We start from the raw sequence: 19,984 nt of genomic DNA on the forward strand, positions 1-19,984 counted from the left end.
TGTCTTATTTTATGGAAAATTTTTTTATGGTTTTGTTTAACTGTTGATTTACATTAAAGAGACAATGATAAATAATCAGTTCTTTTGTTTTTCAGGTCATACCAATTTTCTGCTAGCAACATTTGAAAATCCAGCGAGCGTGTCTCCGTATAGGATGAGTACATCCTATCGACGGCCAACAGGGGGTGGGGACAGTGATCATGGATATAGCACCATGACACCACACGAGGACAGTGAACATGCAAGCATGCCATGTTCAGAACCTTTTATTTCAAAAGACAGGTACAAACCTGTTTCATATGCAATAACAAAGTCTCATGCATTGCCACCTCCTCCTTCATCAAGTAGTAGTAGGCGGAGCCGAAGTCCGACTCCTCCCCAAACTAAATTAACCAATTGTTATCAACCAATACCTGAACAGACAGTTATACCTCAACAAACTGTGCTACCTGATGTTCACAATGTTATAGCAAATGTTCAAGTTCACATGGTTGATACCCATTGAATACTTGTTGACGGGTAGCTTTGTGGCGTACAAACCCAGGACCATGTTGTTCTTGTTGATTTGGGTGAAGAAGCTGGTCATAGAATCATGTGTCTGTTATGTTTTGGAAGGAAGAAGGGTGTTTCAGCAACAGAAAACATTTAAGTTCTTCAGCATTAAATACTCAAGATGTTGTTTTTTTTGTTTTTTGTTTTATTATGGTTATGTAAAAGGTAAAGAGAGCTTCCACTTCTTAAGAAGTCTCCCAATAAAGAGAATTTGAAACAATGCAGATAAATCTGTTTGACAAATTTTGTATTGATAATTATCAAAGGTAACAGAAATGTTATTGTTCAGGAAATGGAACACCTCTGTACAATAGTAACTGTCAAGTATTAAATCCAAAGAAAAGATTGTTTTAAACTATTGAAATCAACTGGGAGAACTTTATAATAAGAAATCTGCAATGGAAGGAATGCATTCTTTTGATCAGCAATCCACTCAACAAAAATGTTGGTTATGGATCTCAGGAAGATGGATTCTGTTATATTTATTTGTACAAATTACATGTATATGTTAGTGCTATGATGCTTGCTTTGTTAATAAACTGCTGGTCATTTTTAATGTACATGAACTCAAAATATAGCAATTTTTTTTACATTGAAAAACTTATGCAAAACATTTTATCATCATATATATGTAGAGAAATAGAATTTTATTTTAATTTTGTATTCCTTTACCATTATATTTAAAGAATTGCCTGGATGGCCAGTTTTTATGTGATATCTGTGAAGGAGAAACTAATTTTGATGTTGCAGATTTGGTGCATTTGCATTTTGCTTAAGTAGGAGGTAAATTTAAATTGAAACCTGTACACTGCATGTACCAAGAGGTAATTAAAACGATAATGAAAACGGAAGGAGATACAGACTTCTAGAATTATTAGATGAGGAATAGTTACACAAATGAAGTAGTTAATTTCAGGGAATAGATTTGTTTTTACCTTGATGGAATTACCATTACCTGATGAAATTTTTTAGGAAGTTAATAACTGGACAATTAAAAATGATATGTAAAGTTTCTATCATTTTATTGGTATTTAAATCTAAGTTAAATAGAAAGTTCAATTCTCTTTTTCAATTATCTATCTTTGTCCATGTAACTACTGAAGGAAGTTCACTTTTCCTGGAAAGACCAACTCTATTCCCTGATGCACACAACTATTTTACTCGCTCTAAATGTGAAGACATAACTGATGTTATTCAGTGATTTTTTGTCGCCTCTGTTTAAGATCTGTGCTGCATTATTAATGTAATAATGGATGATAAATTCTTGCTTTTAATCAAAGGTCAGTTCCATACAAATTATAGGTTAACACTAAGTTCCATTGAAATCTTGTTATAGTGAAACCTGTATGAACCAAACCACTTTGTTCAAAAACTTCAAAAAAACATCTAAATAGTATGAAGGGACTTCAAGTGTTTGGTTTCAACAGGTTTTTGGTTTATTCAGGGTTTGGTTTAGACAGGTTTTACTGTGTTTAGAACATAATGTATATTTTCTTATCCTAGAATTTTTTTTCATCTTATGTCTTCCAATATAGAATGATTAAAAAATGTAGAAACTTGATGTTACTATGACATTATTTATTTTCTTTTTACTCTACCTTTTTTCCATTGCTTTACTTTGCCTTTGCTGAAGAACAAATCATATTATCTGTATTTTTTAAAAATTTTAAACCCTGTGCCATCTCACTTTTTTTTTAATTACAGTTTTTACATACAAGTACTGTTGTAATTTATTTTTGAATTTTCAATGTTTGTTTTATTCTACATAATCATTGGAATGTATAAATTTTTTGTGAAATTTTGTATTTTTCTTACGACTTTTTAAGTGATATCAAAATTGATTTTTTTTTATTATTTACTAAGCATGTTTGCCTATAGAACTAAGAATTATAGCAAGACTCTGTCAATCTGGTCCCAATACTTGGCCTGTGAAGTTTTTTTGATAGAAAAATGTCATTATTTAGACTTAAGCATACCTGCTACCCATGAAGATTTCTATTCAAGAACAATAGCTGTCTGTCAAAAACATCTTGAAAATTAGATTAAAGGAGAAAAAAGCGATAATGGTTTACATAAATTTAAATCATGATTGTCCTCAGTCTAATTAAAATTAGACCTTTCAATTGTTCCATTCAGTTACTACATGCTGTGACTGAATGGAACCATTGTAGGTCTAAATTTAGACGTCTGAATATAGCTGAAATATTGCTGCTCGGACGTTAAACCCCAACAAACAAAACTTTAATTAGATTTGATTGTTCTTTGCTTGTATTGCTTTCCTTCATCTGATTATAAGACCAATATAATACACAAGGTCTTGAAATAATTTTTATTAACTTTGCTATATATTTTTCCTTTGATATCAATTTGCAGTAGAAATTGTGATGAATTTGTAGTCTTTCTTCATTGAAATATGCCTGTCTGGTTCAGAAAGTTTGTCTATTTTCTGAAACTCTAAAATATGAATAATACTTTACAAGACAGTTTAATTAACAGATGAATCTTAAAATTCTGATCACCAAGATATATAAGAATTGTAAACTCATATTTCATAAGCAGTAGCTTTGTGGTACTTTCAGAGTCACTAGTTGCTAGTGTAAGCCTTTCATGCTTAAGATGTACTAGTTTCATAAATTGAACAATTCATACTTGAATAAAAATGGCAATTTTTCAGGAAAGGTTTATGTTAATTTTTAAAATAATCAGACAAAAGTATGAATTGCAATTTCATGTAAATTATGTAAATTTTTTGCTGCAATTTGAATGTAAATGTATTTTAACTACCTCAAAATTACAATGAGAGCAACCAGTTGATTTGGTTGTAACTTCTATTTATACTCAAATTTATTCAACAGATCTATTGGAGCAAAACTTGTTAAAAGGGAGTCCATGCAAAAACCAGGCAGTGGGTGGTTCATGACAATTTTGTTTTCAAAAATTGTTTACACATTTCATAACACAAATGCATCCTTCCTCAAAGTTGATAGGTGTTTTTTGATTAACTTTATCAATTAGATAGAAATAAATTACATAGAAAGCATGGAAATTCATTGAAGGAAGGGAGATAACCTCTTAATTTAAGCAAAATTTCTTTGCTATGTTAAGGAACTTAAAAAATCATTTTATGAGCCATCTGTTAATGACTTAAAGCAAATTTTATAGTATTTGACATACATATGGTATCCAATTACATTGGAACAAAAAATTCAGTGGGGTAGTTTACCCTGGGCCACCCATATCATAGGATTTGCCTGATTTTTCACATGGACAGCATCTCAATTGAATGGAGTTATTCGGTTGATTCAGTGTGTTACAAATTGTATCTTTTGGAACTAAAACTTTAATTTTAAAAGGAAATTTAAAAATTATGGTGAAACTAGACCTGTTCACAGGTTTCTACTAATGAAAATTATGGTATAGAAAATTTCCTTAGAAAATCCTGATTTGTTTTGTTGGTTTAAATTTTTTAATAACCATTGGTTGAAAATCTGAACTAAACTAATCTCTGTAGTAGTTGTTGAGTTAAGCATGTCATGCATATACACACTAGAACTTGAGTATTTTAAAATTACTTCAGACAATTTTCTGTGTTTTTATGTCATCTCTTTTTCAATTTTACTGGTTTTCTTCTGGTAACATAGATATTTGTTCAAGAGTTGATATTTAAGAGCTTGCAACTCTTCACTTTTCCTCAGGGCATACTCCATAAAATTTTTTGAGATAAAATATCTTGTTTGCAATTATTAAATTGTACTGTCTGATTCATTAAGAAACAATTACTTTCAATTTTCTTCTGTTGAAAGATTTTTCAAAATTGAAGTAAACAACACTGTTCAGTGTGATTCAGATTTATACCTTATACTAAATATGAATTTAAATGTTGAATGAATGATTTTTAAAGTGCTTTGTCTATAACTTCTGACCATATTAAACTGGTGGTGTGCTTTATACATTTATATACATATCTGTATTTGATTGGTTATGATAGAATTAAACCTCTGTGATTAGATACAGCGATTTGTATTGGGAATTTGACGTAAATACCTTGTGTTGTTCTTTTATAAAGACTTCAAAGTTAGTTTCTTGGTTTTTTGGCCAATTTCCATGAAAAAAGACATTAAAACATGGAGGCATTTCTTTTTACTGTTTTTTTTTGTCCCAAAAAGTAATGAGGCTGCTTATAGACAGCAATATTGATAAGAGATGTGTATATTTTGTTTTTAGTTTATATGGCTATATGTATTATTTGTAATAAAGCATCTTCAGAAGAAATATGTGGTTCTGAGAACCAGGTTATTACTTTGTGAGGCCTTAAAATGGGTCAGAAGTTAAAGACAATTTGCTTTTATGAATCAATGGGCTGGTCTCTTACTTTGATCACATATTACACATATTATATTCCAAAAACCTAATTATTGTCCATTTTTTTTGCATCACTGTTATTTTAGACAGTGTTACTATGATTTTTTGTAGTAATTTTTGTTGTTTTGTTGTTGCATATTTTTTTTGTTAGTACTTTGACTTCATCTTAGCCAACATAAAATGTTGTTGTACATATGTATATAAAATCATTTAGAGCCATATTTATGAAATGGCAAATATATGTTAAGGCCACTGAAAATTATTGTCTCGTACTTATGACATTTTTTGAGAAAGTATCTTTCATGCAATAGTGGTGGTATTTTTATTCATAAAGCAGAAAATACGAGATAACACAGGTTATCTTGATGTAATAAAAGTCAAAGTACATTTAAGTTGGGTTTTGGCCTGTTATTTTAAGGGTAAGATGAGAGTAATTATATTACCATGTTTAAAATTAAAACTCATAGAGGGTTAAAATAGCCCTAAGTGTACTTTGATATTTATGTACTAATTTTTTTATTTGAGCACAAGAATTCACAAGAATGCCTGGACTTATTATGAGGAATAAGCTAATATTTTTTAGTCACACATGAAAATTCTTAATGACTTTCCTAGAGCCTATAATGTATTCTCAAACTTAATTTCCCAAGTTTACAAGCAAATACTTGTTACATAATAATAAAAAAACAGGCAACTGATATCTTTATTTACCCTTTCAGGCTTCAGTGAGAATGGGGGTTAGTTCCAATAAATCAATGTTTATTATAAATAGAAGTTAGAAATATAATGAACTAACGCAATCATTAGTGCAAGATAAAATCTCCTAAACTTGTGTTTTTTTTTTAGTCATAGAATGACAAAAATATTTCCAGTTGTCAAAATATTTTGTTTTTTTATATCCAAGATTTTATAAATGAGAAAAAAAAATGAAGTATAGAATTTTATTTTACATGTATACAACTTAAGTTTTATCTTGCTTTAAAAATTCCTTTTTGTGTAATTTGTAGTTTTCTCTCATTTGCAACAGATGTTTTTATTAGTGTTGATACAATGAATTTTCAAATTCAGTTAAATTAAAAGAAAAAGGCAAAGCTTTCAATATTTATTTATGATCCTAAGAATAAGCTTTTGTTGTTGAGATTAAAAGAGAAAAAATATTATTAGCATGATTACAAAATTTCTGTAAGAGAAAATTACATGTATAATGAAATCAAAAGTTTGAGGTACCTTAAGGAAGAGAAGATGATTTGCAAATGTGAGATAAATCAGATGAAACATAAGTAGGGATTTCTTTATTGTTTTTTTTTCAGCTCTACAAGGTATTTTGTAGGCCTATATCTGTTATTGTAAACTTTACATAAATTCATAAGAAATATTTTAAAGGCCTTCTTGGTTCATAGCAATCTTAAGAATGCATTGTCCTTAAAATTATTAAATAAATATTTAAAAAGCTAAAATTGTGTATTTATTTACTCATTATAAATTTAGAAATTATTGTGCAAATGCATGTCTCCCTGTCTGCCTGTTTATCTGTGTGCGTGTCCACATTTGCCTTGATTTGGATATATCTAGTTTTTAGTTTTCATTTTTCAGAAGGTCAAAATAAAGACTGAAGCACTTATGCCATTGTATTTCAGAATACTCTACTATCCAATGGAGGTATTTGAGGGTTGAGACAGATTGTCTGAAAGTATATTCTCAGACTTAAGTATGGAGGTGCCCACATAATAGAATCACAAACAAATCCTGGATAAAATGGTACAAATTCAAATCAGCATTTAACAAAAGTTGTCTCCTTTAATAGAAAGTGATAAAAACAATTTCGGTACGGATAAAAAAGTGATAGATTATACTAGGTGTTAAATTGGAAAAAAATCATTGCATTGTGTGTTTCCAGCTGCAAATACATTACCCAGTACCTTTATATTCTATGCCTTTATCCCTTTGGTCAACTGAGCTTAAGTGACTGTCGATGTAGCAGTTTCTATGATATAGATGGGACATGGTAAATTTTATCCCACGATTTTTTTGTTCCAATGTAATATTTATATTATATGTATGTCAAATAGTAAAAAAAAATTAAATCGACAATAGACGGTTCAGAAAATGATTTTAAAGTTTAAGAAAGCAACCAAATTTTGCGCAAAATGAAAGAGTTACTTCCCTTTGCCAATGAATTTCGATGCTTTCTATGCAATTTATTTCTCATAAACCATTGCAATGAATCAAAAATCAACATTCAACTTTGAGAAAGGATGCCTTTGTGATATGAAATGGATATTTTTTTTTTTAATAAAATTTGGCATTTTTGCATAAATGTCTTCTTTAATTGTCTAAGGAGGTCGGTTAGTGCCAGGTGGATTTTTTAATGCATTACTAGGACTTCGTTACAACGACTTAGCAGACTCCAACCCTATTACTACGAGTTAAGTAAGTCTTTGTAACGAGATATGTAGGCTGTTAAAACGGTTAAGCTGAGTCGCGACTTAAAATTTCAACGCAACTCCCATGGCTTCCCCTCCCCCTCTTCCGAACCGCCTGTAATTTTGTAAAGGGTATATACCTTTTGTCCGCCCCTCCGTTGTACTCAAACTTGTGAATGAACAAATCATTGGGGTCATTAAGCCCATTCTTGGTCAGATCCCTTCATTCTTGGTATATGATTATTTGATCATATCCCGACATTATGATAACTGTTGTTGAATTTACATGTATTCGACTTTTGAACTTTTAATGCATTTTGAATATAATACACACGTAGCATTATAAACGCATTTCCTCTGAACTTTTTGATCTTATAGATTCATATATAGTACATTTAGTTAACAGCTTGTGGTTTTTATGGAGTATATGGGGTGATGACAGACAGTTACAGAAAACCATGTAGTCACCCGTGTAAGTCCACAAATGGACAAAGTAGAAGGGGTCCATTAAGTCAAATATCTATTGTATCTTACTATCCTGCCATTAAGAAATAATGACCTACAACTATTGTGATATTTGCTGTGCCGTTCGAATCTTGATTCAGTTGATTACTTTTGCTATAAATGAAGTGTCGTTAATCAGATATTGCGGATTTTTAAAAGATAAAATTTCAGTGAATATATCAAAATATCTCTCCCCATGTATTAGTACAACAATTTTGATTTCCCTCATTTTATTCTGCTACCCCAAAACCGCAACTAAAAGAAAGACTGGCAATTTTAATTCAACATTGCTTCATAAAAAAGGGACAAGAAATGCAAGTTACCGCACCGTGTCAAAGGCAACACAATATCTTATGGTGTGAAAAACGATTCTAAACCCAACCACAAATATACAGATGCTTTAATCAAGAGTGATTTTTTTTATTGACAACATATTTGTACTGACTGGTACACACTGCAGACATCTTGATGGGTACCAATTGTGCACTTCTACTTGCAGAACTTTCCTATTGGACAGACTTTATCCGAATATAATTCCAACAAAAAGAACACCGTCAAGTTGGCTAAGTCCATTAATTCCTCTTTATAGATGACTTTTGTATCACATAGCCTAGATTTTGTGACTACCTACATTTCATCTACAAAAAAAAAGATAAAATGAGATTAATGACATTTAAGTTGAAATCTATTCGACACCAGCGAGCGGAATTTTTGTTTTTTTGTTTTTCAAATCATACGTTTTCAAACTTGACACGTTTTAGTGTGAACATTACGTCAATTCTCTAGATAGGACTCAGCGACTCAAAAACTACCTTGTCCATAGATTAAAAATGTCATTTCAAACGACAATATGATATGTTTAGCGACAGTTGTCATAGATATCATTCCTCCTCAACGGACTAAATTTTCATGGAGCAACACGGGTGTTGCCAAAAAGGAAATGGTCACCTTCCCGAGCACCCGATTTCATCTCCGGTTTTCAGTAAAGTTGGTGTTGTTACTTTTATGTGCTGTTAATTTTTTTTCGTTTGTTGTTCTTTCGGTGTTTCCTGGCTTTGTCTTGTCAAGAATTTTTTCTCGTTTATATGTTTCATCTCTTTGCTGCTGATTGACATAAACATCTAGAATCTTATTGTATCCCTTTAATCAGACCCGGGCCGTTTTCATAAAAATATCCCCAAAATCCTTGAATTATTCCTCAAATATCCAATTTCAGCAATGTGATTGGTCGTAATTTCAGTTGAAGAAATATTTGAGGAAATTTTCAATTAAGATTTTTTTTTTTTACAAAACCCAGGCTAAACTGCTAAATCATACCCAGCAATATTGCGTAAACAGTAGACAAACTGTTTACTACACATCTTCAATCTACATCCTTCACATAAAAAAAAACCAGCCTCGGCCTTGGTATTGTTAACTTGGTGATACTCGCCGATTTACTACATGTATCAAGGCTGAGGCAAGTGAACTTGTTATCATCAATGTATCAAAATAATCAAACTTTATTATCACCGACATTAAAAAAACAACTGGTTACGGATTGGTGACTTGACATTCTACATGACTTTGCCCTTACATGATTTGTGACAATTTTGACAGTTTTTGACAACTATTACATGCGTTTTGTGTCTCTCTACCTGGACGGACTATTCATACTAGATTCACCACAAAAGGGAACTTTGTGTGGTTATTCGATGACATAGACTGATAATTTGGATAACTTTTGGTTGTTTTAATGACTTAGTCTCACATAAGCTTGGCATTAAGGACAGGAGTAGGTCAATATAGGACCAAAAAGGAGTTCCATTTTAGTTGGTGTCAAAAGGAGATCAATAAAGGGCCAAAAAGGAGTTTCGTCCTCTTTGATGTATAGGTATGTTAGCATATAATTAATGAATTGTTAAATTTTAGTTTCCTGTAATAATAAAATTTTCTAGTTTCGATGTGTGAAAAATTCTTGGGTATTTTTATTCAAGTTAAGTTATATACATAGAAAATTAGGAGCATAAATGCACATTAGTATTAATTCGTATGTATATATATTAACTTAATGACCCCGTAATTTGTTCCTTGTAAATTCTTGACGGAACAGAGTGCGGGTATGGATCCATGGATTTTCGAAAGCGGTAGTTGCGGAAAAAGGGAGATCAAGGCTATTATATGCTCATTTTCGCCAAAAAAAAAAACGACAAATTTAACAATTTTTGTTCAATATTATAGGAGGGGGTTTACCCCCGGAACCATCCGCATCCAGCACTTAAGTAGCACACCAAGATACTTCAAAAGGGGTCTGCGGGTTTCTTTTTATGGATTTAATTTTGACATCTGATAAGGAAAGATGAAACTGCACTTTAACTTGTACATTTTAGTTGCACTTTTGTTAACCTGATAACCGAGTAACTTTATACCATTAACTGGGTACAATAGTTAGTATTTACAAGTCAAACAATTTATTTGAGATAGTGTTACATACGAGTGTGATATTTTATACATGTACATCAGTGTTGACGACATGGTTGCTAATTATTTTGCCAAAAGCTGTTGGTTTAAGCTGCATATACAATTTTCAGCACCCTCTACTTGAACTAATATCCACATTTTAAAAAATCTAAATTGAAACCTTCGCATTTTTGTCCGAGCTTACCGCACGGATTGGGTCTATGTTGGGCACAATGGCCCAGTTTTGATTTATCGATCTTGGCTTCCTGTGATATGGGGTACACTTAGAAAATAGACATAATTTGGTACAAAGCTGTCAAATAAGTAAATATTTAATTGATAACTCATTTCCTCTTCTAGATGACAAGTAACTACTTATAAAAGTAATTCAATGCACTTTTTGTTTTTCTTTCATGTTTCAGGTAGATACAGATTTTTTTGCTTAGATGACTCAAAATAGACACACACTTTTTACGGGATATTATGTAAGTCAGTTTCCTAAAGGCCTCAGGCTACATGTACCTATATATGTTGCAATAATGACTTTAAATACATGCAATGATTAAGGTAATGTCTTTCTGAGATACTATTTCAAAATACAATTTAATGATTATGTATAAATTTAAAATATATAACACGTTAAGATATATGCCTCCAGCAGAAAAGAAACAAAATTACATCCAAATCAATCGCTACGTGACTACACTCTAGCGTACTCAGTGCCTTCGATCTTATTATTAACCTGAAAGAAATTGCCATTAACATGACTTGGCATTTCCCTCTTTTGTAAGTATAAATCAGTGCGACCGAACTCTTGGAGTGTTTGCTTAACACCATTTTTCAAACATTAATAATAGACAAACGATTTGCGTATTCCTTTTAAGTTTTTTTAAACCATCTATAAGTTTTCGTGACCTTGTTCACTGTCAATTGTAAATATATGTTAGAGCAGAACATGTTTATATATCATACATTAAAACATACGACCGACAAACAGTACAAGATTTTACAGGATTAAAAAAACAATCAGGTATCAAATGAGCCACCCAAGCTGAAATATCGTATGTGTCTTTTAAAAATAAAATTACATAGATTGAAATTCAAATCTGCAGCATGTTTTATAACATTCCTTTAAAATGAAATGGGCTAAAATTTAAGACACATTAATAAACAAGAAAAAACAAAAAAACAAAAAACAAAAAAAACCAAAATAAATACGATCATAAATACTGACTACATGCCGTAGATTCAAGTAAATGTATTAGTTCAAGTAATACTCCAAAATATTCCTCAACATTGTTTACAAAACCAATTTCAAGTTAATTATATTGTTTGCCTAAGTTTCACTTAACTTTCCCAACTTTTCGTGTAGATACTGCTGCTTTTTGCGTGTGTCAGTTGTAAACTTGTGGAAGATGACAGCACAAACATAGAGTCAGAAGGTTTGATACCAGCCTACCATGTGAAGAGAACAGAAGAAATAGCCGGAAGTGGCGACGGTCAATTAGACGAAGAAAAAGTCGAAGTTAGGGTTGAAAATGTCAACTTAAATCCAATGAAATGTGATTGCTCAAAAGTCAGTGTAAAAGAATTTACAACCATACCAAATGGTAAGTAGTACGTAAAGCATCTGACTTGAGATATCTCCGTGCAATTGGGTTGGCTTTCATTTAGTGACAATATCAGTTTCCGAAGCAGATGCATTGGTATTTTAAGAGTCTAATGCTATTCCTAAATTCTAACAAAGAATGACTTGTCATGCAACTACCATGCTGTTGTTATTCCATACCGTGGGAACTTGTAGATCATGCTCCATGTTTTTCTTTTTTTTCCAGAAAAACAAGAACCCGTTATACAGACAACAACACCGTCTTCAGTCATTGTAATAATAGTAATCTTGTCAATTATGGTGCTAGTATGTATTGTAACAATTGCCTATCTGTTGGGGAGAATAAAATATTTAAATATGAGACAGAAAGCACCGGCGCCAGACAAAACCGCAGACGAATACGACTCAGACGAATATTCCGTAATGATGGACTGGAACGAACACCCTAATATAGTTAAGAATTCTAAATACAGACTCAAAAAGTGAAGGAAGCAAATCCACATTCGTGTCACTGTGTCAAATTCACTCATTATATTACTTTATGTAATCCCTTTTCAGTTACGTGACGATTTGATATGCACTGTTATTTGAAAGCTTTATGACAGAGTATGTGCCAAGAACATTTTGCTTAATCCTAATTCATAGTAGTGCATGTTTACAGTGACGTAACTGCATTGTATTAAGAAAAAAAACCTCTACCATCAGTAGAAAATTGCCGACTGCACCCCGCCCCAATTTCTTCAATCAATTTTTGGACAAGTTTTGGTCATAGCTACACTACTGGCTTTCCACAGTCCACCATTATTTTGTTATTCAAGACCCATCATGTCTTTAGTATGACTAACAATTTCTCCTAACAACAAACCATCCTTACAATAGAAAAGGTATTAACCTCCAGTGAGGTAAATTTAGAAATATCTATGAACTATCCCTTATCTAGGCCAGAAAAATCATTAAAATCCACGGAGTGAAATTAGAAATGTGAAAAATGCAACACTCATCATCAATCAATCTTCAAGTGTAACTACCGCTTCGTAGGTTGACGTTTTTATGAGTCTTTTACGAAGACTAGTATAACATTGAAAACAAGACTAAGAAATTAAAGATTTTATATATGAGAGTTATTCGTAAAGTCGTTTTTTAATTGAATTATAGGTTTAATGTAAAGCATGTATATTGAACTCACCGTCAAATGCATGACTCTGTAGGATCCAGTGGTGCCTTTCGTATCCCAGTCCTTTTTGTCTCTTTACTAACTAATGTTATGTAAAAAAAAATATGCAATATGAATTATAAAATAGGGCAAACATCACAATAACATGACAAAGTTTTTGTGGAGAAAATTTAACATTACAACATAAAAACGTTACGCCGAAAAGGTAGGTTTTTTTAGTGCAAAACGAAAGTGAAAGTAGAGAAAATGGCTATTAATAGTTCAAGACTACCTTTTCTCCAAATCGGAACACCTCAGCCTTTCTAGTTACATAAAGGAAAAACCTCGGAGGCACTAGGCGGAATTGATCACTCCAGAATTTGACCGATCCGATTCTAAAATATAGTTAAAATGGTTGAATGTTTTACCATTACTTTTTTGTTTAGCTCCTCACTTCGCGCCAAATTCTTGGAAGAGTGGTTCTTTATTTCTAGTGATACCCAACTTAAATTTTTAGCGACAACTGGTGAATAGAACTACTTTGATTCACGTATGATGACCATTCTACTTTCAGCATCCGAGGTTATTTTTTAGTGTAACGGAAATGGCTGAGTAGTTCCGATTGCTTTCTCCCCTATCTTCATGCAAACCCCTTATTTGTTTGACGTAAAATGAATTGTCTACATGTCCTTAGTAATGCTATTTGAGTGATAGTTTCGAATCATAATACATATATATTTTTAAATCCTAAAGATAAATATGGGAAAATCAACCAGTAACCTGTAGATATTTTTAAGCGATTTATTAAAAATTTGATTCTGAAGGTATAAACACAGAAGTAAAGGGAAAAGTTCTGATCCGAATTTCCAGATTCAAATTTTTGGTAAGGTACATGCTTTATCTGTTAACGAGAATTATAGCATTCGTATTAGTGAAATGAACCATATATTTTCATTTGTTGTCATGTAATCTAAATTGAGTCTCCAATAAACAATTTAAAACAACTGTGTATGTGCATTTTTCTCTTTTTTTACTCAAAAATGCAATATTGCAGGACTATTGCGTGAATACTATGATATCATTGCTCGATGATATCTGTGTTGGATACTACAAACACTAAGAATTAGCATCACATCTTAACACACAGTAAGAGATCGACGGAAAAGGAAAACTCGTGAGTAAACTATACGACAAATACGATGACTGCTCTCTCCGTATCGTCAACCTTCCTTTCTTCATCTATGCATATGCATTTTCATATCACAACTCAAACGTTATGACAGAGCTTGCTGTAACTACGCGCACATTTTTTAGACTTCTTTTAGAATTCGCTTCTAGAACAGGGTTAAGTTCCTATAAGATTGAAGTATGCACTACAAAAGTTTCATGGTCGTTATCATGAACTTGTGGATCGTTATGATGTATCCATCTGCACCATGCAAACCAATTTGTTCACCGTGTCACAGATTTTCTTTCATCTTTTGTCTACCTATAACATGAAACTTAATGAGCAACTCGGTGGTTGTTTCTGAAAAAAGCAGAGGATGCTTACTTTACCGATGCATCTGGACCAACTGAACTCCGGGTTGCTCATTTACTTTCACGTTCCTTGTTGTGTGCGTCTGTATTGCTTGTCTACTCGCTTTCTTAGGATTATCTTTATATATTTTTGACTATTCTTCGAATCCTGGTTCTCTTGATATCCCTTCAGATCTGAAGATATCTTTCATCAAAGAGGTTTTCATTTTACGCTGTATTGGCTAGTTTAAGCCAGAAAGATATCATTTAGTGAGGGCGTCTGTAATAGCCTTGTTAATAATCGCCGGCCAGTTGTATTGGCCTTCCGCTGCATCTCAGGCCTTGAACCAATAACTCAGCCGTTACAAAATATAGTCCCGAGTAGTATTCTATTTTGCACGATCTTGCGAGTGTAATACATTTACTTTGAGAGATATTTGCTGATGACATGCTCGAACCCTTTTACTTCAAAGCAAAGCTTAAAATATGATCAAATGCCACTTGAAAATTGGGAATGATGACACTATACTGGCACTAGTAGCGCAATATTCAAAATTTTCTTTTGGTTGCTTTCTCTTCTGATATACACTAATATATATTATTAACCAGTTGTGTAAATTATGATTAAAATGATGCATTCAATACTATATGTTCACAATAACTTGACCAATACGGAAATATAGGCCCAATATGGAGAAACAGGCGCAACATGGATTAATTAGCCCAATACGGACAGGTTTTGGAGATATATATTCTATTTCCGGTAGTCAATACAATAATATAGGAGGTTTTTGTTTTAATAAAGGAATACTAATATATCTGTAAAATATGTGCAAAACAGTTATTTAAAAATATTATGTTACAATTTGTATGTACAGTGTAGCCACGGCCTGATTTGACTAGAACGCCATCTATAAATATTGTCTATATTTTACACAACTGGTTAATAAAGGTGTCATAAGGTGTTTTTTTTTTCATATTGGTTCTGTATTTTGTCCTCGAGTCGTATTAGGTCTCGGCGTCGTCTCGTTCCAATACATCTATCCTTTGCTTAATACGACTGTCCTTTGACATAATACAGGACCAATATGAAAATAAAAATCTATAACCCTATGATATATTATTGTATATTTATTCTTAGACTATTTATTTCATTATACAAATCTGCGCAAAAAATCCATTAAAAATTTCGAAACATTGGGTTTAAGAAATTTTCTGTTATATCATCAGAAAGGACAAAAGCTACCGGCTTTAACTATCATTAATTCACTAAGTGTTGATTTGTAACATAAAGTGGTAATGAGGTTTAATTTTTTCGTGTGAAAAGTGTCTTTTAATTTTGTTTGCATCGCTTTGACAACTGTAATAAACAAACTATAAAGGTACAGAGATCCTTTAGCCCACAATCATTTCATTCACTTTTCAAAATTATCTTATTTGAATAATTAACAAACAATTAATGGACTCAATAGTTAAATCTGCGTTTTAAATATGACAAACAATAATTTATATTTCTATTATTTGTAAACATTTCGTATATAACAAAGTGTCAATTTCAAAACACTCTTTCATGTACAATGCCGTGTAAATTTCATAACAACAATTAAACTTCATATGTATTGTTCGCCATGATTTTTCAAACTAACACCTATTCAATGAAATGGATAGATTTCATAATAATTAATAAAGATTTAACCTTTGTTTGGAAACAAAGCCTTATGATGGATATGGTTCAATAACGCTGTTTGTTCGGCTTGTTTGGTGTTCCACAGAAATCTGAACATTGCGGGACTACCAATGAAAGACATTATAAAGCATACTGTTTGTTTTATCCAAACATAAACAAATGTGCTTGTTAGTCAATATTTAAACAGATTTTAACCATTCCTTTTCGTACTTATTTTATGGATCAATTTTGAAGACGAGGCCGTTTGAGAGACACTATCATATACTCTTCAAAGACGAGGTAAGAAAATAGAAACTTATCTATCTGTACTCTTGAAAGAAAAAAAATGACGAGTACTATATCATACGTTTTCGCTAGATAAATTTTCAACATTAGTAAAATAATGTTTTTCATTTATACGTTTCTCAATTTAATATTTCATTGGTTCACTCTGAGTCGTTCATTATTCACTATTCTATTCAAATGGAAGTGTAACTCTAAAAGTCAAAAAGGTAGCAAACGAAAATATGAAAATAGAAGATGTGATCCACCAAATGCCTCGCATAAAGCGAGCTGTAAAAGGCTCCAAAATAAATTATGTAAATCTATTCATAAAAGACAAAAATGTTTGTGAAAATTAGTTAAATCATTTTAGTGTTTGCTATTGAAAATACAAATCAGAGTGAAATAAAATCCTTAATAGGTTGCCTTAGTATCTCATCTTTGAAATTATCATTTATTTTCAAATATCAAATAGATTGATTGTTGGGGTTTAACGCCCGAGCAGCAATATTTCAGCTATATTCAGGCGAAATATCAAATAGAACCAACCACAAGTGAAGCATATCTACTTAAACATATTTTGAATTGCAAGTTTTTCTCCCAACGTTGGGGTAAAGAGGTTTGGTAATAACTTTATAACAATTAATACACCGAAAAGCAAAATTCATTTTAGAGATTAAGTAATCCATTTTAAAAACAAATATACTAATAGGTTGAAATTACCACTTTGTTTGTATATGACATACAAGATTTTAAGATAAGATATTAAAACATTTTGAAATTGAGATTTAAACGCCTCATTCTATTCATCTGGTTAGTAAAAGTTGACTACATAAATCACACGTAAGTATCATATTTACCGAAATTCTATTAAATACAACACTTATAAGGAATCATGCAGTCAGCCGTACAGTAATTGATTATTGAAAATAATATTGAATTTGGGTTATTCTCTTTAAAATACGTTTCAAACGGAAATATATTTTGGACTGTTTTCATCGCATCAACTAACCTTGCATCAACGGTATTGTATGTTTCCTTGTTACAATAGACGTAAAATAAAGAACGACCATATTTATAGAGAAATTATTAATTTGAGAATTAATGGATAAATAAAAAGCGCTCAATAGAAGCCAAAAGCAACGAACAATAAACAGAAAAAAAAGATATTAAAAGTAAACAAGTAACATGCGTTTAACTAATAATTAAGAGCACGAATCAGGTGCACCATTAGGTTAAGCGTACTGATCAATATTAAAGATATTGTACTTCACAAAGTGTTCATTTTTTTCGATGTGTCTTTTGGTGAATTCGTGGCTATTTAGGCTTCCTGTATGATAAGAAAGAGCCATTGAGAAATTCCGACTCCCACTGTTTTAGATTTATTGAAATGAACTTTTAAAAAAAAAAAACTAGGAACATTTTTGATATATGTTTAGAAAGGGTAAACAGTATTGTCATTTATCTATAAAAATGAATTGGTCCATTGTCATTCATTCCATACTGAAATGAAAACAAGACGAAATTATTAGCTTTGACAGTCTTGTACGAGTGTGAGATGGGCTATGTTTGTATACAAGTTCTATATTATTTCATTTTCATTACGAAATTTTATAGAGGTAATATTCTTTTAGTTATTGAACCTGGCATATTCGATGTGACTGGATTGTATTCAAACAATACCCTCCGACATAGTTTGAACTTATATTGAATTTTAAAAACTAGTCTTTCTTGCACGACTCTTTCGTTGAACGATAATCTATATAGTGCCCTTGCAAGTTTGAGGGGGTATGACATATTTTAAAACATCCCAACAACATGCTCTGTCACTCTTTGAATTTTAAGAACGGACATACTTTAGCATAACGCTATAAAATCTATTTTTGAAGCGTGGTTGTAGTATCCAATCATAGACATTGAAGTGTTTGCTTAATTTCCGTGTTGTGCATAAATAAACCATTCTTTATTTGGATTCAATAGCTGGTTCAAGAAGCATTCGATTCATAAACTGTAAATGCCTTTTTAATGTCCTTAATTACGATCGAATAATGTCAGCGGAGTGGTGATAACATTCGATTTTATATCTCAATCTTCTCCATGAAGACACATTGATAGATAAGATTGGTTTTTATCCCGTATGACAAAAACAATATTTGACATTTTAAATAGCTTTCGTTCTTTTTTTATTGAAGGTCAACAAAGAAGCCCTTGTTTGAATACTTATGGCAAAGTATAATGCATTAAAATATTCGAAGCTGATTGGCGCTAACCATCTGTATGCATGTGTTCGTTCACACAGTGTCTGCATGTCCTCATTGAAGTAATATACGGATTTTATGATATCGCGGAAGACTTGATTGTTTAATCCTAAAAAATAGTCATACATTAAATTATAGGAGGATACCAACAGCAAAAGTGTGGGAATATTTTCTGCTTGTTTGCAGAGGTTATGCCAACTTTTGACGTATATAAAGTGAAAGAACATTTGTGTAGCAAGAAGTCGGTTTGCTTCTTAGTACTGAGTGAGAACAGTTTATTTGGATAATATGTGCAAATTTTGGAGGTTTTAATTAAAGCGCACATATTTTTCAACAAGATCGCAAGCTTTTCTTTTGAAGCATTGTTTTAAGTCATAACATTGTAATATATTGTTGGGATACTGGAAAGAGTTACACTTTTCCAAAATGAAGATGTGCCAAAGTCCAGTGATACAAAGAATCAGAGACAAAAGAAGAAGCTGTTTATTCGGTGACAACGAGAACGATCACGTGACAATGAACATGTTTCCACAGTATGATTTAACTAAAGAAGTTCGTTTTGAACTCATGAAAAAGGTGTTCGGGTCAGTTCATTTACATAAAAGACATACATTCCTGAATAAAGACACAGAACGAGAATTCAGGGCTCATGATCGGCACAAGAAAATGATGGAAACTGAGTTCGTTCGACAAAAGCAAAAGGTGGAGGAACATTTTCAAAAACTTGTCAGTAGCACTCAAATTCCTAAAGACGATCTAAGATACAGTTACAACAATTGGCCTCCAAGCAATCCGCCTAGTAAAGCCGTAAACAAACAGCAACCACTAGAAAAAGCAAAATTGGAGTGCACCGTTGTTTGTAAAGATGGGAAAGAAACATACATTCCTGCAAAATCCAACAAGGAAATGCCTGTGAAGAAGAAAAAATCTCATTCACTTCAAAGAACTTCGACTATTACTAAGTTTCCGCTGTATCGTCAATTCACAATGTAAATTGTTGTTGGTTATGTTATAAATATTTTCGGAGGCGAGTTATATTTTTATGTTTTCTATTTATTTTCTCTTATTGGCATTGTTTGTGTGAAATGGTAAGTTGTGACACGAGGGTAGCTTTAAAAAAAAAATACATACACTAGAACTGCATATAAAATCTAACAAAAATAATTTTGTCATACATGAAAGGGGCAAATAGTGCAGTGCATTTATTCCTATTTGAAA

The 19,984-nt window shown here is 31.8% G+C and overlaps 3 protein-coding genes and 1 long non-coding RNA gene across 4 annotated transcripts in view; 3 read left to right on the forward strand and 1 right to left on the reverse strand.

Annotated features, from left to right (window-relative positions):
- LOC148628597 (VWFA and cache domain-containing protein 1-like) overlaps positions 1-6,371 on the forward strand; it is a 42,282-nt gene extending 35,911 nt beyond the window's left edge. Inside the window, exon 29 of the mRNA XM_088590783.1 lies at positions 96-6,371. Coding sequence (XP_088446909.1) covers positions 96-505 — 410 coding nt within the window. The 3' untranslated portion in view covers positions 506-6,371. The remainder of the gene's footprint in view (positions 1-95) is intronic.
- Positions 6,372-8,226: 1,855 nt separating this feature from the next.
- Positions 8,227-13,671, reverse strand: LOC148628598 (uncharacterized). Its single transcript, XR_015924012.1, has 2 exons — positions 13,076-13,671; positions 8,227-8,479 (listed from the first exon to the last, which is right to left on the reverse strand). It is a non-coding gene; the product is annotated as an uncharacterized LOC148628598 (long non-coding RNA).
- LOC148628599 (uncharacterized) lies at positions 9,344-14,051 on the forward strand. The gene is made up of 4 exons (XM_088590796.1): positions 9,344-9,714; positions 10,703-10,765; positions 11,653-11,890; positions 12,116-14,051. The coding sequence occupies exons 2-4, from the start codon at positions 10,727-10,729 to the stop codon at positions 12,373-12,375; spliced, it is 537 nt and encodes a 178-aa protein (XP_088446922.1). The 5' UTR covers positions 9,344-9,714; positions 10,703-10,726; the 3' UTR covers positions 12,376-14,051.
- A 2,264-nt stretch (positions 14,052-16,315) lies between these two features.
- On the forward strand, positions 16,316-19,797 carry LOC148628600 (uncharacterized). The gene is made up of 2 exons (XM_088590755.1): positions 16,316-16,526; positions 18,701-19,797. Exon 2 carries the CDS (start codon positions 19,193-19,195, stop codon positions 19,757-19,759), a length of 567 nt encoding a protein of 188 aa, XP_088446881.1. The 5' UTR covers positions 16,316-16,526; positions 18,701-19,192; the 3' UTR covers positions 19,760-19,797.
- The last annotated feature ends 187 nt before the right edge of the window (positions 19,798-19,984 follow it).

The sequence above is a fragment of the Perna viridis genome, chromosome 1 (assembly GCF_037379345.1).
Source record: "Perna viridis isolate PV_CMFRI_1.1 ecotype Kerala chromosome 1, ASM3737934v1, whole genome shotgun sequence".
NCBI classification, from domain to species: domain Eukaryota; kingdom Metazoa; phylum Mollusca; class Bivalvia; order Mytilida; family Mytilidae; genus Perna; species Perna viridis.

Excerpts from the sequence above, each read along its gene's own strand:
- LOC148628600 (XM_088590755.1), top strand. The coding sequence starts at position 19,193 with ATGAAGATGTGCCAAAGTCCAGTGATACAAAGAATCAGAGACAAAAGA.
- LOC148628599 (XM_088590796.1), top strand. The coding sequence starts at position 10,727 with ATGACTCAAAATAGACACACACTTTTTACGGGATATTAT. Across the intron at positions 10,766-11,652 it reads CACTTTTTACGGGATATTAT|ATACTGCTGCTTTTTGCGTG; the intron begins GTAAGTCAGTTT and ends CTTTTCGTGTAG. Across the intron at positions 11,891-12,115 it reads ATTTACAACCATACCAAATG|AAAAACAAGAACCCGTTATA; the intron begins GTAAGTAGTACG and ends TTTTTTTTCCAG.